Here is a 22,958-nt window from a genome sequence, read left to right as displayed (position 1 = left end):
TGCTGTTACCCGGCACTGTTACAGTCGATAGGCAGTCTTACCAATTACTGGTACAGTGAGGGTCGATACAGTGATCGGCTGGTGATACAGTCGATGGCTGGTGATACAGTCGATCCGCGAGCAGTACAGTAGAATTCGAAAACAGTTTACCCCTCAGGGACACACGCTTTGTTTCTCGGCTCGTACCCGAAACGGGTATGCTCCCTATATAGATAAGTGGTAAGATATAACCCAATCATAGGCCAGAGTTGTTTACGGCTAGGCCATATTAAAGTAAGCCCCGTCTCGGGTACGAGCCAAGAAACAGAGTGTGTGTCCCTGAGGGGTAAACTGTTTTCGAATTCTACTGTACTGCTCGCGGCCTACGAAGTCGGATTTCTCAGCCTGTACGAGGCGTGGGCTACGAACCTGGAGTCTTTGTTACTCCAGAGCCAATGAGAGACGCAATGACGACCAGAGGAAACGAGTCCGCAATGTTGCGGCCTGCCGCCACCGCAATTCTAGCGACCTCGAGGCCCCTTTGGCACACAGGAACGATTTAAAAACCATCCGACGATAACGGTTACAACCTCTCATGCCGTCACCCCAAGGGGAGTTCACAGAGCCTCTCAGAGGCGCGGATCGAAGTCGAGCAGGACACCTGTGGGGTAGAATTGGATTTGTGGGATTAGGGCTAAGGTGTATCGCCATCGGCTGCTGGCTCCCTACCCCGAATCGGAGGATACTTTGGTTAGTGGATGGAAAGATTATACGCTGCAGGCCTGGGTGTATAAAGAGACCATCTGCAAGACATGGTCGGCCTAGAGAACGAGAGGATACTAGGTATCAGGAAGCAAGAAATCACGCCAACTTGTGGACTGAGGTGTACTATGGCAACGATGGCTAGGAAGAAGGTTGGCGCGTCACCATCGGCTGCCGACTAGAGATCCTTACAACACTGTCAGTATAGCCCGAGAGGACGGATGCGCATGTCGGTTCACAAGAAGCAGGAAGGTTGTTATGCCGTGACCCCAAGGGGACTTAACAGAGCTGCAACTTGGCCTAAAGGGTGGGCTTAAGGAGCAAACGGGTATATGAGTGTGGGGGAAGGTTTTTGGTCCTGCTGGAACCCCAAAGGCTAAGATGTTGAAGGCAAGAGGATCTACGGACATCTAGGAATAAGAGTACTAGTGAGCTGGATAAGGAGCTGGGAAAGCATGGGGGGAAATTGCCCATCTCTCCGTTGTATTGGCTTAAAAGAACAGACTAGATCTTAGTATACCAATGCAATATTATATCTGCGAGGGCAGCGTCTAAGGGTCTTGAAGCAGCGATGGAGCTTCGGCGACTCCGTGGTCTATCCACGGCAACTGCGCGGCAGCTATTCACGTCGACAGTGGCACCAGTTGTGGACTATGCCTCCAACGTGTGGATGCACTCGTGCAAGGATAAAGCCATGGGGCCGATCAACCGAGTCCAAAGAGTAGGAGCGCAAGCCATTGTGGGGACATTTCTCACGGTCGCGACTAGTGTCGCAGAGGCGGAGGCTTACATAGCTACTGCGCAGCGTCGATTTTGGAAACGAGCCGTGAAGATGTGGACAGACATCCACACTTTGCCGGATACCAATCCTCTCCGCCGGTGCACCGATCAGATCAGAAAGTTCAGAAGATACCACCGCTCACCGTTATATCACGTAGCCGATGCGCTTAAGCAGATCGACATGGAGACTTTGGAAACGATTAACCCCTTCACGCTAGCCCCGTGGGCGGAACGCGTTCAGACTGACATTGATGGACAGCACGAGTCCCCGGCCGAAGCAGGCGGGTACGTGCAGGCCGCGGTTAGCAGCTCGGCACGGAACGAACTGGTGGGGTTTGGAGTGGCCATCGAGAAGCGGCCACCTCGAATTCGAAAGCTCAAGCATAAAGCGCTGTCCATCACCTTGGCTGCAAGAGCGGAGCAGAATCCATTCTCTGCAGAACTGGCAGCCATGGCACACGTATTGGGCACGCTGGCGGGACTGAAAGACCACACGATCACACTGCTCACAAGCAACAAAGCGGCGGTTCTCATGCTGAGGAATCCCCGACAACAATCCGGCCAGGAGTTCGTGTGTCGGATATACAAGTCGATTAAGAAGTTGCAAAGAAACGGGAATCGTGTCAAATTCCGCTGGATTTCCACCAGTGAAGACAATAAGCTGCTAGGTCTGGCTAAAGCACAGGCGCGAGCCGCAACGCAACAAGATGCCCCCTTACAAAAACGCGCCCCGAGAATGAAATCAACCACACTTAATCTCGCACGGTCTCAGGCAGTCCCTGGACATAGCCTGCCAATGAACGTTGGGAAACACGCCAAACGAATAGATGCAGCACTTCCAGGAAAACACACACGACTGCTGTATGATCGCTTATCGTGGAAAGAAGCGACTGTGCTAGCCCAACTCCGGACTGGCATGGCTAGACTCAATGGGTATCTCAATCAAATCAATGTAGCAGAAACGGACCAATGCGATTGCGGACAAGCGAGAGAGACCGTGGAGCACTTCCTCTTCCGATGTCGGAAGTGGACTGCCCACCGGACGGAAATGTTACAATGCACCCAGATTCACCGCGGAAATATTTCCTTCTTTCTAGGAGGGAGACAGCCTTCTGATGATCAGAAGTGGACGCCAAACCTAGAGGCAGTACGGGCCTCTATACGTTTCGCCATTGCGACAGGCCGACTCGAGGCCACTTAAACATATCGACCAACACAACTCCCACACCCCCTCTTTCGACCCTACTCACCCATCACCTCGTGCTACAAACGGTAGACGCGCTTCAACTGCCGAAGATAGGATGTTGAACACTTGGAGAAGCGCCTTCAAGTCAGCCTACTAACAAACTACTAACCCACGAGAATCCGCTGCGATACGAGCATCTGAGACGACATACTCTGAATGCAATCATGTATGGGCTCTGATGAGACACAGTACTGTATATATTATGACATGTATAGTAGATCAGCGATAGTTGCCCTTTCGGCTTAGCCGCCGGGCGTTAATGAATTGTTTGTTTTGTACAGTACCCGCGGAAGCCGCTCCGTTGAGGAGTTGAGTTGACACCCGCGCATATCCCCCGATGGGCTATGAAGTATTCGCGCTTTTCGCAACAGCCACCACCATCAATATGAAGCAACCGGTACGCAACACGTCCGAGTGACTTTCAGCTACAGTCTTAAGGTACAGCAGCCGTGCGGCAGCCGTGCAGCAGCTCCAATAGTAGTAGAATTCATTTACCCTGACACCTTGCGGTTTTATTAGAAACCATTACCCACTAAACTAGGGGTGAGTTCGTCTTTTGGTCTAGTTGGTGAACCAAGTTCGCGAACGATATGCAGGCTACAATAATTGTGTAAATACATGTTTGTTTGATTAACTGATACAGTATTGTTCCAAGCTTGCTAAACAATGAAAATCGAGCCTCACTTGATAAGGATAGTGGTTGTTTCCACCTTAACATGTGAAAAGGCTGGGGTACAGTACCCCACTACCACGAGTCATTGTGTCGCTCCATAGAGACGCGATGGTGGTTATTGTTGTGCCAGCCTTGGCAGTCGATTCCAATACCGCTAAAGGTACAACAAGATACGCCGACTCCCCTCATACCACTCTGTCCGTCCTACGGAGATGACAGCAGCCACGGTAAGCCGCATTGAACAACATTCCATATCCCAATCTCAACTTTCCCCCAGGTCCCTTTTACAATATCTTTCCCGACGCCCAGCTGGGTCTGGGCTTCGTGCCGGATTCTATCTATTAAATGCAGAGCATGTTCTTCCTCTGGATAACCGCCACCCCGATATAAAGTGTAACTGGCAATGTTTTTCGGCTGCCATTTCCTCCTCCGATCGCGATTTTCCTCAAGTACTTTGCAACTTGTTTTCACGAGACCCATCAACTGTACCTTGACTGATCTGTGCGGTACTGCCACGGGAGGGTACGTATGTTCACCCCCTTCATACCCTCATTCCGAACTCTGCTAATCACTCGCAGCTACCCTCAATACACATTCAGTTGTCGCTCATTCCATCACGGGTGGAGCCTTCGCTTGCCTCCTCATGAGCTTCTTTCGACATCTTTATGGTCTAGACCAACAAATCACCATGGCCTTGATCACGCCCTATCTCTAGAGCTATGGTTTTGATAGCGTCTCTCTGTGTCGAATGTAGTCTATTCCTTCGGTCACTAGATAGATCTATAACAATGACGATTAATATTTAGGTACTAAGAAAGCAGGTAAACTTATTCTAACCAGAGATCCGAGGGTACCCAATGGTGAACTATGGCTAGACTGCGCCATAACCCGCAAATGGGTCGAGACCCGAGACCCAAAACACGAACCCACCCCAAACCCATTGCGGGTTACCCATGCGCCCCCATCGAAACCCACGTCCGACATAATTTTCCTAATTAGGCTATGGCAAGTCGCATAAAACTGCTGGTTCACTATAATCAAACTTTTTTTTACGCCACTATCAACCTCCTTATTACTTATACGATTTATTATTCTTCAAGGTAAAAGAGTATATCATTCGTTTTATTATCTGAAGCCAAACATCCAGGGACAGATCATATTTCTTGGGAGCCCATATCTTGATCTCAGATCACTTAATTTCCTTGATTCTCGCATATAAATACCATCGATATGAGTTGCTAGTCTTATGACCAGCCCATTGCACAAAGCTTCCACAGATCCATTGTAGAAGCTTCAGGTATGAAAATAGTCCGTGAGGAAATATTGCTTGCTAATCGGGTAAGAATAGATTCCCCTGCATCTATCGTCTTAGTCTGGCCAGATCAGATAATTCCCGTTTTGTCCCAGAAAGGGGCATCATGGCCAATCCCGGAGATTTGTGTGATATATCAGATGAACTGGGCTCAGCGTCCAACCCTATCTTCTTTATCGAAGACGAAGAAGACTGTGGCAAGCAGTACGCATCAGGGCAGGATTATTCTGATGGGGACACTGAGCCTTTAAGTACACCCGAAGTCTGGGCAAATCTGGGTGACGGAGGCTTTCCTGTTCCACAAAACAAATCCGCAGTCATGGATTCGTCTTCCGTTTTGACACCAATCACATTGCTGGATGGCCAAAGCTTGGGTTGTATTCGTTCTTTCGAGCCTGAACCAACTACCTGCGCCCATCTGGAAGATGAAAAATCTGAAGTCGCTGAGAGGGCTAAGGGCGAAGAAAGTACGTTTATTCGAAGTGGCAAACAATAGCCTCTGAAAAACTATCTTTGCTAATGAGAATTACCGCAGGAGCCTCACACGACATATGTGAACGCTCTATTTTGATTGCAGAGACCCAAATGGGTTCCCATGGTTAACCCAACTCCTCGTGGCCCGGTGAAGGCCGTGAATTGGTACGTACCATCTATCGATACTAGCCAGCCCGAAAATGGCAATCCATTACATCCGTCCTGTCAAAAAGTATCCGGTAAGCGCAAAAGGAATTTTGAAGGAAGGGACAATTCAGGGAATAGACGATGAAAGCGCCTGGTGAAGAAGAGGGAAGATGACGGGATGAGCAGTGTACTCATCTTGTAGCGCTAATTGCCCAAGTGCTCCCCTGTCCGTCATACCAAGATGCTATCGAGATGCTTCCACATGTGTTTCTAAGCCAGCTCTCTTGTTCGCAATGTACAGGTCTTGACGGAAATTTGTTATGATTCGAGGCTGTGCAGAACAGGAACAACCAGCATCATCGGAAAGATTCCTGCACGATCTATACGAAGGAACAAGTCGATTTCCGATCAACTTAGACCTCATGTTGTATATAAAGTCTGCCTCGTGCTCATAGAATTTTAATCGTTTTATCAATAGTTGACATCAACCCTTAGTTGGCGGCAGAGGTTGTCGTCAATTCTATCCATTTTGTGCTCCTAGTCATAGGCGTTCACATGTCTGCTAGGTTCAAGAATCGTTTTACTGGAATTGTGCAGTAAATAGCCGTCTCTCAATTTCACACAGTAAGTTCAATATTGATTACTTATTTCCAGATCGCCGAATCATACTGGTTCACCCAGCCCAGGACGTCGTTCACGCATGAACTGGGCCTTAGGCCGTACTCGGAAACGTGGTAAACGGGATTAAGCTCTTATCGCCGGCAATGTCTGCGTATCGTGTTAGATGAATCTGCTGTGTGTTGCGATGCGCGTGGACAATCCGGAAGCGCTTTCTGTTGTGCTCGAGTAGTCATCTTACCCGAGAAAGTCGATCATCCAGACATGCCAAGATCCCTAATATTATTCTGAATATTCTTCTTTTGTAACACCTCGCCTGCAATTGCCTGTTGAGAAGTTGCTTCTTGGAAGTACAAAATGTCATAAGGGCTATTTTCTTTTGGTCCTGGGTGGCCCGGGACAAATCTACAGTCATCTTGGAACAACATTCCGTGGTATTACAATATCATTAAATTCACTCGCGGAAACGATATGGAAAGAATATCAACCGAATGAAAACAAAAGATTTAACCCCATCCGTGACCAAGTCAAGCGCCAAAACTAACCGCGATTTCATTTATTCTCCTTTTTGCAATCCCGGAAGAAATCCTCGACCTTGGTCCAAGTCAGCTCTGGGTAGCGGGAATTGTCGATAGGATCGAGTTTGCCAGCGCCAGACATCATGTTTACCATATATTGCATACCCTGCCAGGTGGGGAACACATCGTTTTCACCGCCGAACAGACGCATAACCCGGATCATGAACTCCATGAATCGAACAGGGCCCATCCAGCTGGGCTTGTACTGTACACCTTGCACGCTGGTTTGCGCGTTGGCGATATCCTGCACGCTGACAATGTCGCTTGCAATACGGAGGAAGTTAGGGGCAGGATTAGGGTCGGCGGCCACAGCAGCAGTATACGCAGCCGTGTCCACCATAGTTGTGAAGTCAAGCAGTTGGGTCGGTTTTCCGATATACGGGATCTTGCGGCTCTTGTGGTTGATCATCGGTGTGTCACCAGCCATCAGATCCATGAAGCCACCATTGAGGATACTTGTCCATGCGATACCGGACTTTCTTAATTGGGCGTGGAATTCGCGACGCAGGTCCAAGTTTCGGTTGGATCCCGGCTTGGTTTTGGTGAAATCCAGGGAGAAATCGGATGGAATAAATCGCTGCACCTTGGCAGCCACGGAAGCCTCCAGCAGTTTGCCCTGGACATCGTGAATGACCCCCCGCAGGCCCTGGAGGGTGGAAACAACACATGTCGCACCAGTAAGCTCGCTGGTGAGGGCGGGGACATCATTGAGGTTGACAGGAGTGATGATAACGCCGGCCTCGCGAAGTTTTTCGGTGCGGGATGCATTGGTGTTAGGGCGAACGAGGGCCTTCACAGCCACGCCTCGTTTGACCAGCTCCATCGCGACAAGCTGGCCCATCCCGCCGGCCGCACCTGCGACCGCAACAAATGGTGAAGCCATTGCAGCTGTGTTTGATGGCAGAAATGTAGAGGATTATAGATAGTGTGTGTTCCGGTTATTTGGGTAAAGGACAAGTAGCAAACCAGATGTGAAAAATAAAGATAAGGATCGAGAACCCTTGGGAATTAAATATAGCCCACTATGGAAGATTTGCAGAACACAGGTCAGGCGGGTCCGCCTCAACGTTCGCATTCGCATCCGTCTGGCCAGCAATTATTATCTAAGCACCCGTTCCCGTATAGAATATATTGCATCTAAGGATATTACATTCCTGAATTAGTCTTGTTTTCATGAGAGAGGGCGTAGAAGTCAGATAAGGCTTTAACGGAAGAAAGGGGTAGTCTTGATACAGAACAGTATGGTCCCAAAGACTATTAAAAAAACGCTTAAAAAGATAGTATATTTATTTTTATTTATTTATTTATTTTTTTTTGGAAAAAAAAGTTGGCGTATATGCCTTAGGCTAAATATGACCCGCATCATACAATCGTTGAGGCGGATCCAGCGGGCTTCGGGGCGCAGTCCTCAGAGGAAGCCGAGGGCCCGAACGCCGAGATTAAAGTGCCGAGCGCCGCCTGAACCATATTTGGGTGACCAGGGCAATATTCCCGGCTCTTTTACTGATCGTTCGTGGTGCGGGTTAAATTTCCGAGGTCAGGATCTTCTCAAAGGCTATCCAATTGAATCGTGTGCTGACTGAAGATTATGAGTATTTGTTGAGAGATGCTATAGAGTGTTATTACGCTATACTTCCGAACAGGCCCGTATTACCATACAAAACCGGCGGAGGAATGGACAGATGGGGAATAAGCCTATCCATGGGTACACGGCGTTAAAATCTTCCTTCTTAGTTTGTCACTTATCTAGTTGTAGCTTGCCCCACATTTTGAGCCAACTACTGCTCAAGGGTTAAGAGATATACATACCAGCATAGACTTGTCTTTCAGCCATAGGAGTACTTGATTTCGTCCGCCCACTCAAGATCTAGAAAAGTACAGCCCAAAAGATCTCGATATCTAAGGCATACGCACATTGGCAACTGTTGAGGTCTGATAAGACGATCATTCTTCCCCACAGTGATTCTAGCGAAGACGAAACTAATGGCTACTTGCTCGGCCCTTCGGTCTTCTCTTAGTCCGATTCTACCCCGAAGGCCTATGGTAAGGAACATATGCACGCATAGCGGTGGCCCTGACTCCATCACTGTATTTGTTCTCTTTTGTTCGTCAATAATTACCTCTTGTAGTAGTTCCTGAAAGTGAACTTGTTCCGATTTTTTGCCGATTGCCGAATATTTTTCCCAGAGTTCTTTTCCTTAAGAGAATTCTTAAATCATACCGAAGTGCCCAGATGTGCCATGATTCCTAATCAATCATTGGGTCGTTATACATTGCAGTTTTTCGTCGATCTTGGGGCTTTTCCTTTTTTTTGACCTTTCCCCCTTCTATTCATGTTTTGCGTTCTTCCTGACCTGGCTACCAGTCCTAAATAAACGGCCCAACATCTTGACGGTCTGATCTGATTCACAAAGCGTGGCACTTCCGATTATATGTTGAATACAGCCTGTGAAGACCGTATGGAAGCAGTAATCGAAAAGAATGAGAGGCCAGCGCCTGTTTCATTCTTCCATCCATCTCTCAATGCAACTCGTCTGCGAGTGACTCGGCAATGGGTACAAACAGGTAAGTGATTACTGTACCTGTATTGAGGATAATTTCATTGTTAATCTGATTCAAACATCTAGTATTGACGCTCTGCGTCTTTGTCCTGGTGGTTTTATCTCTTTTCTGGGCTGTACAGTTCAACGTTGAAAAGAACATGTCCGCCTTGCCGGTGTGGGTTGTCGATTTTGACGGCCAAGTGGAACCATATCGCGCACCCGATCCATTCGTCGGTCCTCTTGTTACCAATATCACTGAAGATCTCATTAGATCTAGTCGCGCTCATTTGGGCTATGAGATCAAGTCACCTGGAGACTTTGAGAATGATCCCATGGCGGTGCGCCAAGCTGTTTACGACGAGCGTGCGTATGCAGCCATCATTATCAACTCCAATGCTACGGCACTCTTGTATGCAGCACTTTCGAAGGGGAATACCACGTATGACCCTAAAGGTGCGGTCTCGGTCGTTACTCTGTCTGCTCGTGATCAGACATCCTATTCAAGTTACATTACGCCTAGGATTTACCAGTTCGAAAGTGCGGTCCTTTCGAAATTCGGTTCGGCCTGGATCAAAATTGTCGCCAACGAAAATTTCACTCAACTTGCCACAGTTCCTCAGGCTGTGAATCCAGGTATTGGATTCACAAGCTTGGATCTGAGGCCGTTTGGGCCCGTAGTGGCTACCCCTGCAATTACGATAGGACTGATTTATCTGATTATCATTGCGTTCTTCACTTTCCCTTTCCTCATGCCTATCCACTCCCAGTTTGTCGCAGGCAGCCAGGTCACCTTGAAAATTCCCCACTGGATCATATGGCGTATTGTGTCCAATATTGTGGCATATTTTTTCCTATCACTTTTCTACTCGTTTGTGTCTTTAGCATACCAGATCCCCCTATCAAACCCTTCAGCTCCTGGAACTGTCCTTGCCAGCAACGCTAACAAATATGGAGCTGGCTCATTCGTTGTATATTGGATGCTTAATTGGGTTGGCATGTCTGCTCTTGGATTTCCATGTGAAAATATGGCAATGGTGCTTGGATTCCCATGGAGCTCATTTTTTCTTATTTTCTGGGTTATTACCAATGTGGGGACCGGGTTTTATGCTTTGGATCTTGCCCCAAGTTTCTTCCGGTGGGGATATGCATGGCCTCTCCATAGAAGTAAGCAACACATCTACCCATCCCTTCAACTTATCAGAACTCTTATCACCCTATGAGAAGAAAAAGAAACTAACTAGTCAATGAAACAGTCGTCGAAGCCTCTCGTACAATTCTCTTCGACACTCACTCACGCATCGGCCTTGACTTCGCTATTCTGTTCGCTTGGATTGCTGTGTCGCTGGCTTTCTTCCCTGTTGCCACCTTTATCATGCGTTGGAGGATAATGCGTTTCGGAAAGTAGATTGTAGCTAACAGACCTTGGTCCGTATCAGCTACGAAATACAGCGATTGAATTGGCCAATCAGAGCAACGGGATCAAAAAGGAGAAGGGGGCAACGAAATTGATATTGATGATGATTCAGAAGAAGAGAATGAATGAATGAATGAATGGCAGGGTCTCGAGGTGGTTGAAATACCCCTGAGACTACATGAAAATATAAACGACTCGAGTGTTGCAATTCCGAGTGGCGTGATAAGAACAAGAATTGCGTGCAGGTCTCATACAAGATAGTTGCGGAGCTGACGTACACGGTTGGTCATGTCGAGTCACAAAAGTACAGATCTCCATACTTTCCTATTTGGGGCTGACAGTAGCCCAATCACACGTGATGTTATGCCAATATTGTATTGCTAGATGCATTTTCCGATATCTCCCATTGCCTTAATCCCCTTCCCCCGGCGTACTTCTTTGAGATAAGAGACATATTGAATTGAATATATATTGATAAATGTAATGAAAATGACTTATGAAGTTAGAAATCACCTGAAGAGCAAACCCTCTATAGAGTACTGCTACAACTTAACAGAACTAGTTGCTGGTGCTGATGATATACCTCTGAGGCTGAAAGTACGCTGGGGTCAGCTGAGATAAATCTCGTCATATAATACCGTATCACGTATCGACAAAATATAGCGAAAAACACTGAAATTAAAAACAATACACTGAACTTGGAAGATATTCATCTGCAGATCTATCTATCCGCTCTCCCCGGATGCCCGGAATCGATTGACAGCTTGATAACCCGAGCCGCGAGGTGCTGACAAATGGATAACTCCTCAAAGAACGAGCAACTCGCTTATTAACTATAAACTATTCTCCATCACCTTGGTTCTCCCAATGTTCCCTCATTCTGCGTTTAGCACCAGCTCATTCAAGACTGTATCTCGACTCTCTCGATTTTCATCCACCTTGCGCGTACCTTACAGCACAATGTCAGGTTCCGACATCACCCTATACACATGCAATAAATAATTCACATGAAGTTAACAGATATCCAACATTCGCAGATTAACTTCCTCGAATAGTATGGATCCAATCATTTTTCAAACAAGTGTCACTTGGTTCGTCAAAAAAGACAAATCCACACTCGGGATACCCTGGGAATCCTCTCCAAAGAACTTCAACACCCGATCAGCAATCCATACAGGATTTTCATCCAGCACCCAATGGCCAGCCTTTGGCACTACATCAACTTGGAGGTCACTGGACACCGGCCCAAAGATTTGCTGCAACACAGCCTCCGGCGCAAAACTAGCCTCGCCTCCAAGAGCCAACGCCGGCATTGCCAACGGGCTGGCACCAAGTGATGCGTTGAAGAATGAAGCGTCTTGGCTCACTGTCAATACCGAGAATATGTTAAGCATGCTTCGCAGGAATCCTGGTTTCGATATAGACGTTGCGTAGCGATTCAAATGGGCCAGACTAATGGCTTCGTTTCCGGAGTATGAAGCATGCCAGAAGTACCAAGCCAGCATCTCCTTCTCGCGGCCTTGGATAAAGTATTGTGCTGCGTCTGGGACACTGAAGAAGCCTAGCTGCCAATTCTTGTACAAGTCCCAGCCGATGCCACCGCCTGAGCTAGGAGTCCAGAATTCCTCATATCCGAAGCCAGGTAAGGCATACTCGGAGAAGCCGATCCTCTTCGTGTAAGAAGGATATTTAGCGGCAAACGCCGCTGCAATTCCAGAGCCCTTATCGTGTGAGAAGATGTAGGTTTGGTTGATGTGCAGGAAGTCTAGTATGGCTTTGAAGTCATCGGCGTGTGCAGAGGCGGTATAGTTGCCGTCTGCTGGAATTGAAGAGTCGCCGGCGCCACGGTTGTCGGCGCAAATCACGGAGTAATTTTTGGCGGCCAGAATGGGGGCGACGGTAGAGTAGGAAAGCTGGAAGAGAGCGAAGAGTTAGCATAGACGAGCATTGCCTGGGAAGATTTCTTCAGGTCATAGTGATGGCAACACCGGCATTAGGACACGATAACGTCGTAGCTTACACTATGTTGAGGGTTTCCATGGATTAGGAGGACAGGAGGTCCAGTGCCGTAATAGCGCAGGTGAATGCTAACGTCGTCATTTACTTGAACGCGTTGATGAGGCCACGAGTCCCAGGAAGGAATGTCTGCGACGCAGATGCAGACAAGCTGGAGGATTGAGAGAAGAACACCGCGCATTTTCTTTTCCTTTATCACTGACAAGACCGAGGACAGTGTTCAGAATGGAGATTTTAGCGACACATACCAGAAGCAAAGCGGGTTTTTAACATTATGTCCTGATCGTTTTATATTCATCTTCATGTCAATTTGCTCCGTTGAAGTTTTTGACGTTGCCACGATATTACGTCAATTCGCTTTCCGGCATTTTATGAGGACCGGCTTAATAATGCGAAAACTTCGGGATGTTATGAGAAGCGAGGGTTCCGGATTTTCAAGCATAATTAGACCTCAAAGCTCGTCCATAGACGGGTCTAACCCGCTGGATACGACAGCGTTGATCATTCTTTTGACTTTTTTTTGTACTGACATATTATTATTGATATCTAGTCCCCACAAAATCAAGCAACCATGGGAGCTAAGTGGAGGAAACCTCCCGTCTGGCACGATCTTACTAAGGGTCGGCGGTCGGTCCTCTTTTAAAGGCCGGAGCCCCGACGGCCGCCCCAGTTCTCTTGACGGGCAGTTAGGGTCCTAGCCAATCAAGTGAATGGTTGCTTGTTTCACTTCCATTGTCCTATGATCTAGCTATCCACGATCCAGGAATCGGCCATGGATCCATGGATTGCGTTGAGTTTGATTGGTGATTTTCAATTGGTACGTGCTCGATATCGGCCGTGCGGAATCGATGTCTATCCGAGTACAAACTCTCTACGCCCTTGTTACTGCGTATCGTTCGGTTGCCCGAAGCTGTATTTGCCACTCGCACTCTTAAAACTCAACAGCGAGACCTGTGGCAGTGGGGTATTAATACCTTATCATAATATTTGTGCAAGTGCGGATTATCTTTGCCTCGCAATTAACCAATCTAATAGACTCTCGATGAGAACAGGATGGCTACACTGCCTATCCCTTCGGACCGTGTCACCATGTTGCCGCAGGGTGGCAGTAGAAAGGGGTCACAACGAGTGCAAGCCGCGTGTGATCGATGTAAATTGAAGAAGGCAAAGGTACGATGGCTCCCAACAGTTCTATGGTGAGTTATAGCTCAGTATATAACAGTGCGATGGAGAGAAGCCCTGTGGTCGCTGTCTGACACGAACAGCGGTATGCATCTATGGCAGTCGAAAACACTTGCAAAAAGAGTCTCTTCCAAAAGGGTAAGACTTCATACACTAGAATTGTGGAAGTGGTCATCTCATTGAGGGATTCTTTTTTCAGATATGCCGAAATTCTGGAACAGGACCAAGCTTTGCTGGTGAAGGGAATGCGTGAACTATACGGCCTTTCAGTCAGAGGTGAAAGCTGGCCTGGAGAGTTATTGAACAACACGGACAAAGAACAGAAAACGCAGGAAAGTCCAACGGAGCAAGAACCGACCAATACCCAATCCCCAAACGAATGCTTCTGGAAAAGCACAGCAGACGACTCTAATGACTGCAATGCCGCTCCTGGAACAGCGGACATAACATGTGGAGATTATAGCGTCTTTCCATATTTGACTGCTACGCCGGATCATCCCTCATTATTCAACAACTACCCTGGGAGCCACACCTCATTTCATACAACCAGTCCTACAAGTACTTCATCACAAGAAGTAGTTGACTCGGCTACCTTTGCAGAAGGCTCGGCATTATGCACCAACAATGACCCTATGGTCTACGGCCACGATAACGACACCTTTTACCAATATGATTCTGGGACGAACTTGTTCCCCCATGACGAATGGACAGCCGAACCCACGTTTGGGCTAGATGAAGATACGCCTACAATCCCTAGATTTGGTGAGGTCTCATCCACTTCTGAGGCAAAGCAAGTTTACATCCATGCCTATTTCTTTTACTACCACAAAATAAATCCATTCATCCACGAAGAGACGTTCAAACTGCATCTGTCCACGCAATGTCTACCTGAAACGGAAGAAAAATCATGGTATGTCCTTCAAAATTCGGTTCTTGCTATGGGAGCCTGGTGTGTATATGATGGTTGTTCGAACACGGACATATTGTACTATGAGAGAGCCAAGCGGTTGTTCCTGGATATATCCTCTCTTGGAAGCGACAACATCATGGTTGTGCAAGCACTCCTCCTTCTCAGTGACTACGCTCAGAAACGAGGCAAGATTGAAACTGCATATCACTACCTTGAGCAGACTGTGAGGGTTGCTCTTAGTATAGGCCTTCATAAGGAGAAGGATGATGAACTTTCCGTCATTGAAACAGTCTCAATAGACCAGGAAATACGCAGAAGACTCTGGTGGAGTATATATAACCATGACAGCTACATAGCCATGAGAAACGGCCGGCAACGTTTTCTTCGTCACTATAGCGAGACTGATGTTAAGCTTCCACTGAATGTTGATAACCAGGTGAGACCTCCTCACCCGAATACACAACATGGTCTGATAAATCACCGTTCCATAGATCCTTCCTCCCGACGCCAGATTCCTTGTATCGGAAACCGACTGGCCAACGCTATATTCCGGTCTAATTGCCCATGCTAGGTTCAACCTTTTGGCAAATTCCGTATATGAACGCATTGCATCACAGCCGGCTTTATCAGCAATGGAGACCCTCAACCTACAGACTGAAATTGATGATCATTACGCGAACATCCCACTATATCTCAAAAGAGACGATACAGTGTTTCAACCAGAATGGCTTTTACAAGCTCGCAGCAGACTTCTGTGGGGTTACAAATATCTCCAAGCTCTTATATGTCGACCATTCTTAGTCAAAATGGCAGGACACAAAGAGCAGAATGAAATTCCACAGCCAGAGTCGGAATCTCGGTTGCTTGCCGCATGCCGAGCTCGGTGTATCCTTAATTCGACGGAAATCATCGAATCGATGAACGACTACACGAGTACGAATACGGTCAGCAGACTGGATGCTTGGAATATGGTGTATGGTGTACTTCTTTCGATCTTACGAGACAGTAGTACTTTCAATCAGAACTGCGGGGCTAACAACCAGTCAGGTATCTTCTTTTTCAAGCGTCCATCACACCAATCACATTGATCCGAACGAAGCCTCAAAGCGCCGACGCACTATTCTGGTGGCAGGATCTCGAAAAAGCGCAGCGTGTCTTGTCAACTATTTCAAAGATTGATAAGGCAATGGGCACCGATAGCTTAGAGGCTATTAAGGTACTCAGCCTTTCAATTCGAAGGGAGAGGGGTATACTATAGGACATGTCTTTTCCGACACAGATCACTCAATGATTACATGAAATATAAATTGTGATTCCTCTTCGTAGTTCTCCTTTTAATACCTATCGAAGAGGGAAATGCCCAATGGCAGTCTGACCAAGGCAGACCGATCTGGATAGGAGAGAATAACCACACTCACACCTAGATATCGTACTAAGAGACCGAAGAAGTAATGGAAGTCATCGGGAACAGAGAGTCAAAAAAATGTGTATTCATCAGTGTGTGTCCATGATTGTTGTATCTCTGGCGGTCAAGTCATGATCGAGAAGTTACCTTGCATTGGCGCAAGAGCTAGGCGAACCTGTATGAGGAAAGAGGGGCAAAGAGACGTAAAAAGTTTTGCGTTTCCTTGCAATTCAATATTTTAATCTACAAAGTGCTTTTGACATCGCATCGGTTAACCAATGAATTTCGCACCCCTTCCATGCCCATTGACCCGTCGATCTGGTCTATCCAGTCGGTTTTGGGTGGTTGGGATGTCTCCGGTACAATCCTCGATTCAATCATCAAATTCAGTTCCCCTGACAACCCCGATGCAGTTGCAGAAGATGAAGAAGTATTGTGACGGTGTTCATCGAAAAGGCGGTATTTTTCCATCTGTATGGATTCTATTATACCACGAATTTCTTCTTCTGCGGCGCACTGCTGGATGGATTCAGGGGAATAATGAGATAATTAAGCAGCAAGAGGCTAGACCGTATTCCCTGAATAGTTAGACTGGACTTCTCCAACTTTGCTGCGGCGCTGAGTACTGCTGCAGGCCAGACAGCGTTTGCTTCATCGGCCACGAATCTGGTGAAGAATCTTTGGTTTGACGGTATTGACATTGACTGGGAGGCATGTTACACATCTTCATATCCTACGTTGAACTGTTATACTAAATAGCATCACATCATCCTGCCGATAGTATTCAGGCCAATTACTTGGTTGCCACTCTTGAACAGCTACGCACGGTATGTATGACCGACTTCAGGCATACCTTCAAAGAAAGGGGCTAACTTTAACGGATGGATAGTCATTGGACACATACAGTGCTGCAGATGCCAACGGCTGCCACTTCTTGATCACCGTTTCCTGCCACACAGGTATGTTAAATCACCACCTGTGACGATAATCTATCGCACTACTAATTCATCACCAGGTCCGACAAATTACCAAAAACTCCACGTGGCCCAGATGGACAATCACATGGGATATAATTACTCCGGTAGTTGGGACACAATTGCCGGCCACGACGCCAACATCTATGCCTCAAGAGCCGATTCATTCAGCATACCTCTTAACAGAGTGGCTACCAACAAGATCGTCATGCGAATGTCTCTTTACGGCCGCTCTTTCATGAACACCGCCGGACCGGGCACGTCTTTCAACGGCGTTAGCAGCGGTAGCTGGGAGAACGGTGTTTGGGACTACAAGGCACAGCCCTCGATGAGGCACACGGGCAGCGCGAAACAAAGGCAGAAAATACTTTCTGGGAGATCATGGGAATGCAGGGCCTTGTTCGTGAGCTGGGAGGGAGTTATAACACACGACCAGATGAAAAGGTGGACAAAGCAGACTATCTTGATGGTGTACAGATGTTCATGTGAGTGATAGTAGATCTCTCTGGAGAGATGATGAGCCACAAAAATATATTATTCCATTGCGCGATTGGACCTTGCCCGGAGAATAATTATACTTAAATTAGCCCAGCACAGGTATGCAAGACCACGCATCTGTCGGAGTAGTCGTTGGAGTCGATGTTCGACCTGCAATCGGTGTTTCAGGAGCCGTCTGACTGGCTGAAGTTGAGACCGAGGATTGACCGATTGTAAATCTCAATTTAGACGCCGGTGTTGACTTTTGATTCAACTGACTGATCGGAGTTGAGGCCGAGAACTGACTATTTGCGGGTGTCGCTGCGGGGGTCTGAGAAGAAATCATCTTGTAGATAGTACATTTACTGCCCACGTTGAGTCCGCTGTCCAGCATACAGCTAGACGTGTCACCTCCTTGGTTCAGGAAAGTAACAATGCTGTCTTTGTTCACAGTCACCCAGGCAACCTGATGTCCATCTTCCGTACCACCTATGTCAACCTTGACCGCATTATCATCGGCTTCGGTCTTGATCAAGTCTTCAATATCAATTCTTAGATAGCTGTTGTCGCATACAGGACAGCATGAAAGGGAAATGTTAAGAAGATAAAACAAACGTTACATAAGGGAAAAGCAATCGAAATCAGGAGGATAATATGTAACTCGAAATGATCATTTATTGTTTATTGTCAAGAATTTTGAATCTGAATCCTTTCAAGACAAGTATATAACTAACTTATTTCCAAGCGGAGACATTCTTCTTGACAAACTCCTCCCAAGTGGTAGGCTTAGAATCAAGAAGCTTCAGGCTGGGCTCAAGAGGCTCTCCCAGGTAATAACCGGGCTCCTCCACGAACAGCTGGTTCTCGAGATATTCATCTGCGATAGCAGGGGGAAGGGAAGCCTTGTACTGCTCAGCAGAAACCTGAACGAAGGAGGCCTTTTTGCCGGTAACACGAGAGAAGGTATCCACGATCTCCTGAGGGGTGTAGTACGCAGTAGCGGCCAGAACCTGCTTGTTCTTCAGCTCACCAGCGTGCTTGAGGGCGACCTTGACAAAAAGGCCTATGGAGGGTCTGTTAGTCATTTGCCAAGAAGAGATAGACGAGCAGAGACGACAAGCGGAAAATGACATACCGGTATCCTGGGCGGCATCGAAGAGGGGGAACTTGGCGTTGTTACCAACGGGGTAGTAGAGTGTGTAGGAACCATCGTCCGAGCGGGTCAGCATCTGTGTGTAGTTGCTCATGTAGTATCCAGGAAGAACGAAGCTGCATCCAACTCCGGAGGCACGGATGTACTTCTCCACATTGGCCTTGCTGTCAAAATGGGGAACCTTGGTGAGGCGGCCCTTGGTCTCCTCCTTGACGTGGTGGAGGGAGGAGAAGATCAAGTGGGAGACGCCAACAGCCTTGGAGACGTCGGTCACATTCTTGCCCTGGGAGTACTCAATGTCGGCATTCATGGTCTCCCAGTAGTTGGTGACGAGGAAGACGGTGTGGGAGCCCTTCAGAGCCTCAGTGAGGGACTCAAGAGAGCTAAGGTCGGCCTGGATGAGCGGAGAGGGACAACGGTCAGCATATTGCTTTGAATCTAAAGGACATCACCGGAGCCGTTGCTCGCGACATGCCCAGATAAAAAGGCCACGGGAAATCCTTACGCTGACCACCTCGACGCCACGCATGGCGAGGTCCTGGGCAGACTTCTTAGTAGTGTCACGGGTGATACCTCGGATCTTGAATTCCTTAGAGAGCTGGGGATCCGCGAGGATGGCCTCGATGACGGACCCACCCTGGTTGCCGGTGGCACCGAAGACAGTGATGAGCTTGGACATGATGCTGGGGGGAGGAATTGAGGGATTGTAAGATTGAGCGATTTGAGTAATTGAAGGATCCGAAAGGAAGCAGAGGCGAGCGAATGATGTTAGAGCTGTGACACTTTGGATTGATGAAGCGGAGGGGAATGGGTTTAAGCGGCGTTTATAAGGGCCCGATTCCTCATTGAAAATGGACTCGGGCTTCCATTATGCTATGACTGCTATGACTGCATATTTACTTTGGCCCATGAGTAATCTCGGCGTCAAACGGGAGGCCGATTGCCGCCTCGGCGTGAGACGGCCACCGAGCTTACTTGGGCTCCCCGCATGCGGCTTGGCCAACCTGATAGGTCACATTCCGAGCGATGACCGAATGTCGATCGACGCCAGATCAGCAGCTCCCTCAGATCAACACGTGATCCCAGGCCGGGAGCTCACATCACGTGGGTGGGCCCGTGTGGTTGAGGGGCTTGTTTCAAGGAAGGACCGCAAGGGTACAGAGTACGTGGACAGTCGGGTTTGGAGTTCGGTCTCGGGAGGTGGAAGTGACACGAAGCCGGTAGAACCCAACCCCCCCCCCCCGGGGTCTGTTGAGCTACATCCGAGTCCCGAGCGATTGGTAAGAGTGTTAAGGTTATCAAGGATTCAAGGATAGACCATCATGTATACACGCGAAGATGGGACAACTGTGTCACCTCGCTTAAGCCCGCTCGTTTCCTTGAGTGGTTTCGCTAGATCGTACATAGAGAGGGACAGTGGGAAACTCATTAGGGGAAAACAACAGTTGAATTGCAGGGCAACGTTGTTGCGGAATACAGTATTCGCTATATATAAAAGATCAATGACTATGATGATGATGATAGAGAGTCAGTCCTAGTTTAGAGGATTCTCCCTCGATACTATTATTGTTATCTGGGCTGGGGACCCAACCTTTCCAGATTACCCGGAATTACATACAGTGACGCCTTATACCTACGTTTTAACAACAGCAGCCCCACACCACATATTACATAATATTCTGCCGCTCGCAAAACCTCCAAAACTCCATGATATTGATGAATGGTCTTCTAGTGCGCGTTTTGGGAAGGCGCTAGATAGCACGAGGAATGCGACAGCGTATTCCTGATCATCGGGCTCCCACATATCCGCAATAACTCCCAGTGTCACCGAGCCACCGGCTGTACTCAAACCCCCAAGGAGTCGAACCACAATATATGTCGCAAAATTGGGAGCAAGAGCACATGGTAACTGCCAGATGTTAACGAGGAGGAGACTCAGTTGCTGGGTTGGCCATCGTCCAAGTTCTTCACTCCAAGGGGCCCAAAGCTCACATCCGAAGGCGTAGGCGCAAAGAAATGTCAGCTGAGGAATTCTCGCAACTTGTTCACTGACATTGTGCTCCTTCGAGATCGCCGCGACGCCGTTCGCAGAGAGACTTGCGTTCAGGTTGATTAATATTTGGATGCAAAACATTACGCAGAGGATTTGCCATTTTCTCCACACGGGATAGCTATATCCCAATTCGTCGTAGGCAGCAGACTGCGTTAGCTCGATCTTGTTGGGATCCTGCAAGGAGATTTTGTCTTCTCTGTTGTCGCCTAGATCCACTGTTTCTAAATCTGGGTGTGGTCTATCGCTTGAACCATCGATGAATTGATTAGTTGATGCCATAGTAGTGGTATAAATTTGTACAATTTATGTGGAAGAAAATAATTATTCGATCTAAAACTGTAATTATATCGATTCGTCTAACAACCCTAAGCCAAGACGATCTAATCCAAATAAAGCGACAATAATGCAGGTACCAGGAGGCAGGAAGAGCGAATAAGCGACGTGCGTGGCAAAACAGTCCATACGTAGTTAAGCCACCTCTTTTTGCACTGGTGACGCGCTGCTGCGCACGCTGTGGCCCTGAAACGATGAAATGGAAGGGCAGGGACGAGAAAATCCGGAAAATGGGAGGTTTTGTTGTGACTTTGTGATATTTGACAATGCAAAGGAGCGTTGACCAATGAGAAGACATGTAGTATGACTAATAGCCGCACCACCTTAGAAAACAGAATAACCAGGAATGTGCTAATCAGCCATTGTATTGTATTTCGATTGTGTAAGTATATCAGTGTATGATGTTTTACGTCGTCTTCGAGAACGCCTCTCAGGAGGTGGTGTGCGAGCCTCTGGCGAGGGCTCGTTTTCGTCGGCGGTTTCTGGCCATGTAATTTGTGTGGTTTCTTCGTCCTCATTATCAAGAGCGTCCACTTCCGGGGAATGCAGTCCCGGATAGGTGATTGGGAGTGGCTCAGTCCGCGAACTCGTCGCCGATCTAGTTGGGGTCTGAGGGCCAGCCCTTTGGGACCAACGGTCAACACGCTTCCGTTTACCAGTCGAGGAAGGCGTAGCGGGTAAAGGAAGATTTGGCTTTGGGAGAAAATGTATATCATCTGTGATCACAGCTAATTGGCGATGTTCTTTTGTGAGGCCAAAAATGCGACCTGTTAAGAAAACATAGGAATTTGCGATCAGAGGTGGGAAGTTCACCCACCGCTGACCATTTTTGAAGTACGTGGTGACTGGGAAGGTGTGATAGGCTCGAGCGGAGCAGTTGTAAACCGTAGTCTGGAGACGGTAGTGAAGAAGAGTTGGCCCGCCGTTTAGTTGACCACCGCGTTCAAGAACAACACCAAGCAACGCCACTGTGGGCTGAGCAGTTTCGGGACAGTGCATAAAATATTTTTCGGTGACTTCTTCATTGCCTGGATGACTACATAATGTTAGCCTAGTTCTGTAAGAGATGAGGTAAACTTACCGGTTCAAAGTGTGAGCGTGGATGATAATATGAAGTTCCTCGTCCTCGGATGAGATAGTCAGGAACGATCCCGAGGAATATATAAAGGTGTTTGGCTTGTAATGGTCGGACTGGTTACCTTCATCAAAATACCTAACCAGGGTAGGAATTTCCTCCTGTTCAACATCCTCTGATTGAATGTCCTTTAGCGGTATGTTCTACGGAGTTGCATCGAAAGCCCTTTACCGGGACGTGTAGGGTCCGGTTCGACATGCTCGACGAAGTCTCGAACATGAACAATAGCCGGACAAGTTGAATTTGAAGGCATAATGTTATCTGGAGTACATCAGATCTAGATGGAAAAGGTAACCGAAATATTTTGTAGGAGCTGTAGAATGATTGACGGGTGAAATGAGAAGCGGGTAAGAGGGACTCTTGTGGTAAGCTCACGGCGAACTATGGAACAAGATCCCTGTCATAGATACGAACCGACATATGACATGTCCGAATAGATCTCACCACTAGTCCGATCAAGAAATCTAGTGGATGATTTTAGGTTTTTCTGCTAACCACTATTTATGTATACAGGACGTGGAGATGAATGATTCGTAGAGGTGTTAGATAACAAGGTGCGGGTTGGTGCCTATCATTAGCAGTTTAGTGCACCCTCCACTCCTGGCTGGCATTGACATGCACTTGGACCAATATATGCTTGGAGTAATCATCCCGCTCACGTAGGAATGCCAAGGCCTTTCTCATCCCATCACAACAGTCGGAAATCTTAGTGGTGTAGCAGAATCTGTATCCCAGTCATCGAGTGTTTTTTAAAGGTGAGGGGTCTTCCCGTATTTATATTTTGGACTAGGCGA

General features: G+C 47.7%; 7 protein-coding genes across 7 annotated transcripts; 3 read left to right on the top strand and 4 right to left on the bottom strand.

Annotated features, from left to right (window-relative positions):
• Positions 1-4,858: 4,858 nt before the first annotated feature.
• N7511_008401 (uncharacterized protein) lies at positions 4,859-5,248 on the top strand (the record flags this gene model as incomplete). Its single annotated transcript, XM_057130778.1, has 1 exon — positions 4,859-5,248. One exon carries the CDS (start codon positions 4,859-4,861, stop codon positions 5,246-5,248), a length of 390 nt encoding a protein of 129 aa, XP_056981509.1.
• Positions 5,249-9,001: 3,753 nt separating this feature from the next.
• Positions 9,002-10,517, top strand: N7511_008400 (SNG1 family protein; the record flags this gene model as incomplete). Its single annotated transcript, XM_057130777.1, has 3 exons — positions 9,002-9,134; positions 9,197-10,276; positions 10,366-10,517. 3 exons carry the CDS (start codon positions 9,002-9,004, stop codon positions 10,515-10,517), a joined length of 1,365 nt encoding a protein of 454 aa, XP_056981508.1.
• Positions 10,518-11,599: 1,082 nt separating this feature from the next.
• On the bottom strand, positions 11,600-12,723 carry N7511_008399 (alpha/beta fold hydrolase; the record flags this gene model as incomplete). The annotated part of the gene is made up of 2 exons (XM_057130776.1): positions 11,600-12,439; positions 12,547-12,723. 2 exons carry the CDS (start codon positions 12,721-12,723, stop codon positions 11,600-11,602), a joined length of 1,017 nt encoding a protein of 338 aa, XP_056981507.1.
• Positions 12,724-13,717: 994 nt separating this feature from the next.
• Positions 13,718-18,046, top strand: N7511_008398 (fungal specific transcription factor domain-containing protein; the record flags this gene model as incomplete). The annotated part of the gene is made up of 9 exons (XM_057130775.1): positions 13,718-13,738; positions 13,808-15,070; positions 15,126-15,607; positions 15,682-15,850; positions 16,828-16,866; positions 16,929-16,998; positions 17,055-17,297; positions 17,336-17,498; positions 17,944-18,046. The coding sequence occupies 9 exons, from the start codon at positions 13,718-13,720 to the stop codon at positions 18,044-18,046; spliced, it is 2,553 nt and encodes an 850-aa protein (XP_056981506.1).
• Positions 18,047-18,224: 178 nt separating this feature from the next.
• N7511_008397 (NmrA/HSCARG family protein) lies at positions 18,225-19,322 on the bottom strand (the record flags this gene model as incomplete). The annotated part of the gene is made up of 3 exons (XM_057130774.1): positions 18,225-18,553; positions 18,626-19,037; positions 19,149-19,322. The coding sequence occupies 3 exons, from the start codon at positions 19,320-19,322 to the stop codon at positions 18,225-18,227; spliced, it is 915 nt and encodes a 304-aa protein (XP_056981505.1).
• A 954-nt stretch (positions 19,323-20,276) lies between these two features.
• Positions 20,277-20,975, bottom strand: N7511_008396 (uncharacterized protein; the record flags this gene model as incomplete). Its single annotated transcript, XM_057130773.1, has 1 exon — positions 20,277-20,975. One exon carries the CDS (start codon positions 20,973-20,975, stop codon positions 20,277-20,279), a length of 699 nt encoding a protein of 232 aa, XP_056981504.1.
• Positions 20,976-21,380: 405 nt separating this feature from the next.
• Positions 21,381-22,362, bottom strand: N7511_008395 (uncharacterized protein; the record flags this gene model as incomplete). The annotated part of the gene is made up of 3 exons (XM_057130772.1): positions 21,381-22,065; positions 22,111-22,292; positions 22,336-22,362. 3 exons carry the CDS (start codon positions 22,360-22,362, stop codon positions 21,381-21,383), a joined length of 894 nt encoding a protein of 297 aa, XP_056981503.1.
• Between the last annotated feature and the right edge of the window lie 596 nt (positions 22,363-22,958).

Source organism: Penicillium nucicola (genome assembly GCF_028828085.1).
Source record: "Penicillium nucicola strain IBT 29836 chromosome Unknown utg000009l, whole genome shotgun sequence".
NCBI lineage: Eukaryota > Fungi > Ascomycota > Eurotiomycetes > Eurotiales > Aspergillaceae > Penicillium > Penicillium nucicola.
This window is presented reverse-complemented; position numbering and strand designations above follow the sequence as displayed.